The sequence below is a fragment of the Amblyomma mixtum genome, chromosome 3, assembly GCF_055824585.1.
Source record: "Amblyomma mixtum isolate Tamu chromosome 3, ASM5582458v1, whole genome shotgun sequence".
Taxonomy (NCBI): Eukaryota; Metazoa; Arthropoda; class Arachnida; order Ixodida; family Ixodidae; genus Amblyomma; species Amblyomma mixtum.
Genome location: NC_143014.1, coordinates 354,915,843 through 354,925,099, shown reverse-complemented (window position 1 = coordinate 354,925,099; position 9,257 = coordinate 354,915,843). Strand labels below are relative to the sequence as shown.

The window sequence follows — 9,257 nt, the reverse complement described above, 5'->3', positions numbered from 1 at the left end:
GAAACCTTAAAGCAGTCCTTGTTTACTCCTCCGGTGCACATATCGTCCCGCAGAGATCATCACCTAAAGGTGCACATTCCACATTGCAGGACTGTGGAATTCCTTCTTTCCCCAGAACAGCCTCGGACTCGAATCACCTGCCCTCTGCCGTCGTCGTCATCACGGATTCTCAGAAATTCAAGGATACTGTTAATGCTTATGAATTGTAACTGTTTATTTGTTTGTTTCTTTGTATTTATTTATTTTTTGCCTACTCCTCTCTATAACGCCTGACCGGCCTTGAGAGTAATAAAATGAAATGAACATGAAATGAAATCATAGAGGTTTTTTAGATGGCACAAGAGTGCACTGCTCAAGAACTGGACTCTTAAGCCATCGGAGTTAAAAGTATGCACTAATGGCCAACGTATTCACCAAACAGACTGCACAAAACTGAGATGCGGGACTGCCCCAAAAGCGAGGACAAAGAAGAGAGGTCCCACCAAGACACAGCCTCTGCTTGTTTCATTCACGGAGCTTGAAATCAAGCAGCAGTTGAAAGTTGTGTGTTTAGGAGTATATAGCGGGTTCTCAACTGGGCGTCTGCAAGAGCCGCAAGCGTTTTAAAGCAAACGGTCAGCTTTATATGATTATTTTTGACGTAGCTTTCAAATGAAAGTGTCCTGAATCTACAATATAAGTGGCCCTATATATTCGCTAAAATAAATTCACATTTTAGTATTTCCAATTACCTAGTTCGTTTCTTAAAATTCTCGAAAAACGTTACTTCTAATACCGGCAAATTTTGAATTAATTCATGCAAATACGCTAGCAGCATTGTGCAGATCATTGAGATGGTCCTCCCTGATGGGACGCAGCTGTTGCCTGAGCAAGGGGGACGGGGGGGGGGTGTCATCAATTTCTTTAGCTGATATTGAATGGGCGTGGGTTATAGGCTTCACGAATTTCTCTGTGTTTCCGTGAGCGTAAACCTGATACCGCAAAAATTTTCACACCATGGAGCAGGTATGAAACTGTTCTGAAGGTGTTCCCCTTGTAATTATACGCCTTGCGTTCACATTCTTTACGCGGGTGTGACGAAACATGATAACCATTGTATAATTCCATAAGACGGCCAAACGCTCTAGGTCTGAAGAATATTATTTGTTAATTAGTAGATTGACGGTGACGGCTATCCGCTCGATGTAAGCTTGCCTGGCCGTTGTTGAGACGCGGGTTCTCAGTTGCCGTCGGGACGCGGGGCCGCTGTCGCCGACCGGCCGGAGCAATGAAGAGACGGGGGGTTGATAAGGAGCAGCGTGAAAAAAAAAGGTATATGTATTTACATATTTACAAGCAGCGAGAAGCACGATACATAGCACGATGCAAGAGAACAGGAAATGACACGGACAAAGGAAACGGGAGCCCTTAAATATAGTCAGCACCGACTCCCGCCCCTTTTCGTCCAATCAGGAGCGTCCTGGTGGGTGATTGGCCTGCAAGGCTTGAACGCCAACCCCGGTAGCGTTCCGGTAGCTGTCCGGCCCGAACGCACAACACGCTCCACGATGACGACGCGCGGGCTCGGAAAGACGCAGGCTTGGACGCCGTCCTTGGGGAGCGTCTCTGTAGCTGACCGGCCGAACGCGCAACACTCTCCACGAAGACGACGCGCAGGCTCGTTGAGACGCATGCCTGGACGCTATCCTTGGGAGCGTTCCGGTGTTGGAAATTCACGCTCATAACAGCTCGCCTTGCCCGGAAAATCGCGCACGAAGGGAATAGGTACGCGGCCACTTCTCTAAAGGCCAAGTTATACTCCAACGTTCTCCGCGCGCGCGCGCGCGCCGGTTGAAGTCGGAGACGTCAGGCCGGAAACGCTGCGCCAGGCGCAGAACCGGCTCCCCTATACTCGGACGTAGGCTGACCGAGGAGGATATAGTTTTATATATCCTCCTTGAGGCTGACGCGCGCAGCGGCGTGAGACCGGCGAAGCGCATGCGCGAAGTGCTCCAGCACGCCGCCTGCCGTGAAATACGCGCGGCAATTTCCGCTGCTGCTCGCTCCCTTTCTCCTCCTGGCTCTCGTTCGCGCCTCTTCCCGAAAAGCGTCTGCAGCGTGTGTCGGTTCCAGCGCTTCGTGGCAAAAAAACGGATTCGTGCTCGAGATGGCCTGGACCTACCCAGCACGAAGAAAAATAGTCATGGCGTTGCTGCTGCGTCGCCTGCGCCGCAGGAGGACGCGGTCGCTCTATATACGAGAGATATTCGACCAGCGGCCGTGCTACGGCGAGTACCACCACCTCGTGCAGGAGCTGCGGCACAGCGATCCAGAATACCACTTCAAGTATTTCAGGTAAATAGGTGTTAGATACATTTAACGCGTGTTGTTTGTTGGCTGTTTTACGGGTGGCTTTCGGAAAATTTTGGCTTGCGTGTTGTCATGCAGAATTTCCGTTCATTTGTGGAACGCAGGATGACTAAGGCCTCGTACGACAAGTTACTGCACCTCGTATACGAGAGGATCCTGCATCCGCCAACACACAGGAGGCCCATCTCTCCGGCGGAAAGGCTTGCAGTCACACTGAGGTAAAATGCTCTCATCTGTCCAGAAATCGGCAAATGAGGCTGAAGCATGGATACCGCGTTTGCACAAATATAAGTGTTTTCCTCATCTACTTCAGGACGCATCTTGCGCGATTTTCGAAAGCAGCACATAAATACATATCGTGCATTTTTTTTTTGCTCGTGAGCTGTGAGGAAAAGACCCTACAGTTCTGGGGCGATCACGGGAAAGCGCGCGAGCCATTGAGAAGTGAACTCTGCGAGAGTTGCACGGGGTACCGAACGGAAAAAGTTGCGGATGGGTTCGGGACGGATGAAACTCGAAGCAGAGGCGGTGCGGGGGCCGCCACTGCATGTGAAAGAAGTTTTACCACTCTGTTGCGCGGCATTCATTTGTGCCCTCTGCATAGTTCTAGGCCCTTAGCTATATGTGGTCGCGTTATGAACGCATTTTTTGTTTTATTCTTGAGCTGCCCCCCTCCCTCACTTTAGTAAATACAACTTTTACATTGATGTCCTAAAGAGTCCAATGTGAGTGCTCTTCATACATACTCCATTTCTCTGCTACTCCCTATTACTTTGTAAGTGTTCTTAGTCATCATTGTGAAACATGATGCATGAATTTTTCATACGAATATTTGCAGCAGTAAAGCTAATTTTGGAAAGTATTTCAGGATTAATATGAAACAGTTCTGTTAATATTCTTTTGCAGATTCTTGGTCACTGGTGGATCGATGCAAGACATCGCAATGAGCTACAGAATGCATGCATCCGCAGTGGCAGGGATCCTCAAGGAGACACTCCCAGCCGTCTGGGATTGCCTGAAGCCCATTGTGCTGGCGTGTCCCAGTCAGAGAGAGTGGGAAAAAATAAGGCAGGAATATGAAGACAAATGGAATTTCCCAAATGCGATAGGAAGTATTGACGGCAAACACTTCGCAATCAGATGTCCAGAGAACAGTGGATCAGACTGTTTTAATTATAAGGGCTATTACTCGCTACTCATGCTTGCTGTCGCAGATGCCAAATATCGTTTCGTAATGGTCGACATTGGTGCACAAGGCCGATTTTCCGACGGCTCATTCTTTAGAAGGAGTGAGCTGAAGACAAGCATAGAAAATGGATCCCTGGGGCTCCCTTCAGGAGTGTCTAGGTGGCCGGTTTGCATGGTTGGGACGCAGCATTCCCCCTGCAAACCTATTTGATGCGTCCCTACCCTGGGAGGCAACTAGAGGAGAAAAAAAAGGTATTTAATTACCGCCTCTCGAGAGCACGCAGATGTGTTGAAAATGCGTTTGGCATTTTAGTTTCGAGGTGGAGAGTGTTTTTGGGAACAGCGGAGGTTGAGCCAGTGCTCCTCAGTTCCATGATAGAATCAGCCGTGGTCCTGCACAATTTCCTCATGGCTGACAGTGCCTACTGCCCCGATGATTATGGGGACAAGCCACATGAGGAGACTGTGCAGGATGGGGAGTGGCGGCGCATGGTCGCCCATATCGGCGACAGTGCACCGCCATCAAACCACCGGCCTACCTCAGCTGCCATGGCGATGAGGGATGAAATTGCAGACTACTTCATGTCTGCAGAAGGATCATTGCCATGGCAGCTGAGTGTTGTCAGGCGGAGCTGATACCTTCTTGATCCGCTTTTCCCTCTCGATCATGTGTTGGCATGTCTGTGTCAATGTGCATTTTCTGAACTGTGAGCCAAGAGGTTTAAGGTCATATGCAATACTGTAAACATCATCATCAGCCTGACTACATCCACTGCAGGGCAAAGGCCTCTCCCATGTCTCTCCAAATAACCCTGTCCTTTGCTAGTTGCCGCCACCGTATCCCCGCAAACTTCTTAATCTCATCCGCCCACCTAACTTTCTGCCGTCCCCTGCTACGTTTGCTTTCTCTTGGAATCCACTCCGTTACCCTTAAGGACCAGCGGTTATCTTGCCTTCGCATTACATGCCCTGCCCAAGCCCACTTCTTCCTCTTGATTTCAACTAGGATGTCATTAACCCGCGTTTGTTCCCTCACCCACTCTGCCCTCTTCCGATCTCTTAACGTTACACCTATCATTTTCCTTTCCATAGCTCGCTGCGTTGTTCTTAACTTAAGCTGAACCCTCTTTGTTAGCCTCCACGTTTCTGCCCCATAGGTGAGTACCGGTAGGATACAGCTGTTATATACTTTTCTCTTCAGGGATATTGGTAAGCTACCATTCATGATCTGAGAGAACCTGCCATACGCGCTCCACCCCATTCTTATTCTTCTAGTTACTTCCCTCTCATGATCTGGATCTGCGGTCACTACCTGCCCTAAGTAGACGTATTCTCTTACTACTTCCAGCACCTCGCTACCAATTGCGAACTGCTGTTCCCTTGCAAGGCTATTGAACATTACTTTGGTTTTCTGCATGTTAATTCTTAGCCCCACCGTTCTACTCTGCCTGTCTAGCTGATTGATCATGCTTTGCAGCTCTTGTCCTGAGTGGCTTAGCAAGGCAATGTCTTCAGCGAATCGCAAATTACTCAGGTATTCTCCATTAACTCTTATCCCCAACTCTTCCCATTCCAGTACCCGGAATACCTCCTGTAAGCAGGCAGTGAAGAGCATTGGCGAGATCGTGTCTCCCTGCCTGACACCTTTCCGTATTGGAATTTTATTGCTGACTTTATGGAGAACTATAGTAGCTGTGCAATCGTTATAAATATCTTCCAATATTTTCGCATAGCACTCTTCCACACCCTGATTCCGCAATGCCTGCATGACAGCTGAGGTTTCCCCTGAGTCGAATGCTTTCTCGTAATCAATGAAGGCTATATATAGGGGTTGGTTATATTCAGCGCATTTCTCTATCACCTGATTGATAGTGTGAATGTGGTCTATTGTCGAGTATCCTTTACGAAAGCCTGCCTGATCATTTGGTTGACTGAAGTCCAAGGTTGTCCTGACTCTATTAGCGATTACCTAGTAAATACCTTGTAGGCAACGGACAATAAGCTGATTGGTCTGTAATTCTTCAAGTCTTTGACGTCTCCTTTCTTATGAATTAAGACAATGTTAGGGTTCTTCCAAGCTTCTGGTACTCTCGAGGTCACAAGGCATTGGGTATACAGGGTGGCCAGTTTTTCTAGCACAATCTCTCCTCCGTCCTTCAGCAAATCTGCTGTTACCTGATCCCCACCAGCTGCTTTCCCTCTCTGCATTCCTCCTGAGGCTTTCTTTACTTCCTCCTTCGTTACTGGCGGGATGCCCCATTGCTGTGCTAGACTGCCTCCCTCAGTAACTTGATGATTACATTCGCTACTGTATAGATTTGTGTAGAACTCTTCGGCTAATTCAACTATCTTATCCATATTGCTGATGACATTGCCCTGTTTGTCTTTTAGCGCATACATCTGGTTTTTACCTATGCCCAGCCTGTCCGGAGCCACAGATTCTTAGCACCCTCCGCTGCGTCACAGATCTGACCTCCGCCTTGGTCAGTTGCTGCGCAGCCGCTGGGGGGGGGGGGGGGGGGGGGGGGGTTGGCCACAACCTTCTATGAACTGTAAACACCGCATGCCAAAAACAAGAAATAAAAACACTTGATCTCAAATTAGGAAATAGTGCTGGGAAATTATTAAGACCTTATATGCTGCTCCTCTCGACACAAAATGTAACTAGTATTCTTATATCAGCCAGAAGTATGCCGTATTGGATGTTTCAATTAGAAATTCTTGTGATTATTTTTGAATACTTTAATTTTATTTTCATGTAAGCCACCCAATGTTTGTTCTTCAGTGCTTGTGTTCGCTGTTAAGCAAATAGGGCTACTTAATAACGGCATTTCAAATTAAATATCACATGCAATTTATTGTTCCCTGTAATTTCACCGAAATTGCCTGCCTGTGAATAAAATTATTCCAATCTCAAGCCTGCCTCAGAATAAAATTATTCCAATTTCAAGCCTCACCTGATGCAAGCATGTGTGTTTTGATGTTGCTACATACTTTCATTAATGCAAGGAACTGCAAAAATTCAGTACAGGGCTCGCAGTCAGTCACCCACCAGTAGGCGTTCCAAAGATAGTCTGTTCTCACAAAGAGCACTCTTGTGTAATAGTGGTAAAAACTGGTTGCATCCAGGTGTGAAAAAAAAATCTAAGAATACGGCAATTAGTCTCAGCAGAATTGATTGTTGCACTGTTGGTCTGATAGTGTGTGTACAAATGCATCTGTAGCATTACTTTAACAAGGTTGTTCTTCATCAGAGCGATGGCAACAAAGTTGCAAGAAGGGAAAAAGTTGTGCAAATGGGTGCATAAAACAAATGTTAAAAAAACACTTTATTTAGTATGGCAATGGAATAAAAATCGAATACATATTGATAGCAGCAATAGTAGCAATAGAAACAGCAGAGGTAATCGGCTACGCAAGGGACCGACGGCTTGGAATAGTCTCACAGCACACAAGCTCGCACCTCAGCGTCGTCTTCTTAACAAAACCACTTCGTCGTCCTCCCAGCGTCCGTAGCATGACCCCCCCTCGCGGCAAAAGCACCGTCCCGGTGCGCACTACACAGGCCAGCTAGACGGCGAGTTGTAAGGTTTGAGGCGGGACACATGGACGACGTCGGTGCGGGGAGCAGCGGCCGGGGATGGCGGATGTAGCGGGGTGATCTCGTACGTCACCGCGGTCACCGGACGTACGACCCGATAAGGGCCTGTATATCGGGGAAGCAGTTTTTCACAAAGGCCCACACGGCGGGAAGGGACCCAGAGTAAAACAAGAGAGCCAGGAGAGTAGGTGACTTCACAACGGCGACAGTCATGACGTCGTTTCTGATTGACTTGGGAGGCTGACAGCCGCTGGCGGGCGACAAGACGGGCAGCGTCGGCGCGAGCGATGGCGTCCCGAGCGTAAGGACTCGTGGAGGCGGTGGCGGGCAGCACACTGTCGAAGGGCAGCAAAGGATCGCGGCCAAAGAGAAGATAAAAAGGGGAGAAACCGGCTGTATCGTGGCGCGTAGAATTGTAGGCGAATGTAACAAATGGGAGGCTAATATCCCAGTCGCGTTGATGGTCGGACACGTACATGGAAATCATGTTGGTGAGGGTACGGTTCAGACGTTCAGTGAGCCCGTTCGTCTGCGGATGGTAGGCCGTGGCGAATTGATGACGGACGGAGCAGAAGCGGAGCAGTTTGGCGACCACTTTGGAAAGAAAGCAGCGGCCGCGATCGGTGAGCAGGTGACGGGGAGCACCGTGGTGAGGTATGACGTCGTGCAGGAGAAAGTCAGCGACATCAGTTGCGCAGCTGGTTGGGATCGCTCGCGTAATAGCGTAGCGCGTGTAGTAGTCCGTCGCGACCGCGATCCATTTGTTTTCCATAGCAGACACCGGAAAAGGGCCGAGCAGGTCGAGGCCGACACGGGAAAACGGGTCTTCGGGGGTGGGAATCGGCTGAAGGTGTCCTGGAGGGAGAACCGAGGGCGTCTTCCGTCGTTGGCACAGCTCGCAAGCGGCCACATAACGGCGGACAGAACGGTATAGACCGGGCCAAAAGAAGCGGCGGCGCACGCTGTCGTAGGTGCGGGAGACTCCAAGATGACCGGCCGTGGGAACGTCATGAAGCTGCTCAAGGACGCGGCGGCGCAGGTGTTGCGGGACCACGAGCAAGAGGTCAGCGCCGTCAGGCCGCATATTGCGCCGGTAGAGGACGTTGTCATGGAGCACAAACGGGGCAAGGGACACATCACAGCGGTTGGCAGTGAGGCGGTCGATGAGGGAACGTAGCGAAGAATCCAAGCGCTGTTCTTGCGCAATGTTGCGGAAGGCCGAGATGGATAAGACGCAGGCGTCAGCCTCGCATTCGTTGGAGGAAGGCGCACCGACAGGGTAACGGGACAAGCAATCCGCGTCCTGGTGCAAGCGGCCGGACTTGGGGACGACACAAAATGTGTACTCTTGAAGGCGAAGAGCCCAGCGCCCCAGCCGGCCTGTAGGGTCTTTGAGCGAAGAAAGCCAGCACAAGGCGTGGTGATCCGTGATAACAGAGAAAGGGTGCCCAAACAAGTAAGGGCGGAATTTTGCAATAGCCCAAACCAGGGCCAGGCATTCCCGCTCGGTGATAGAATAGTTGCGCTCTGACACAGAAAGGAGACGGCTGGCGTACGCAATAACGCGAAGCTTGTTGCGTTGCCGCTGAGCAAGTAGGGCACAAATGCCATGGCCGCTCGCATCGGTCCGAAGTTCCGTAGGGGCTGAAGGATCAAAGTGAGCCAACACAGGCGGAGCAGTGAGGGCATTGATAAGGGCTCTGAAGGCGTCAGCTTGGGGGGGGTCCCCAAGAGAACGGGATGTCTTTCTTGAGGAGCGTGGTAAGAGGTCGGGCTATTTCCGCAAAGTTCTGGATGAACCGGCGGAAATAGGAACATAGGCCGAGAAAGCTGCGCACATCACCGGAGGAGCGCGGAGTAGGAAATGAACGCACGCCGCGGACCTTGTCGGGGTCGGGTTGGATCCCAGAAGAATCGACCAAGTGGCCAAGGACCTTGAGCTGTCGGCGGCCGAAGGTACATTTCTTCGAGTTCAGCTGAAGACCAGCGCGGCGGAAGACGGCAAGCATGGCTGAAAGGCGATGAAGATGGCTTTGGAATGTGGACGAAAAAACAATCACGTCATCTAAGTAGCAGAGGCATGTCGTCCACTTAAAACCGCGCAGGAGGGAGTCCATTA

The 9,257-nt window shown here is 50.1% G+C and overlaps 1 protein-coding gene across 1 annotated transcript; it reads left to right on the top strand.

Moving 5' to 3' along the window:
* Nucleotides 1-2,027: 2,027 nt before the first annotated feature.
* LOC149356417 (uncharacterized) lies at nt 2,028-3,285 on the top strand. The gene is made up of 2 exons (XM_089577776.1): nt 2,028-2,334; nt 2,454-3,285. The coding sequence occupies exons 1-2, from the start codon at nt 2,147-2,149 to the stop codon at nt 2,569-2,571; spliced, it is 306 nt and encodes a 101-aa protein (XP_089433902.1). The 5' UTR covers nt 2,028-2,146; the 3' UTR covers nt 2,572-3,285.
* The last annotated feature ends 5,972 nt before the right edge of the window (nt 3,286-9,257 follow it).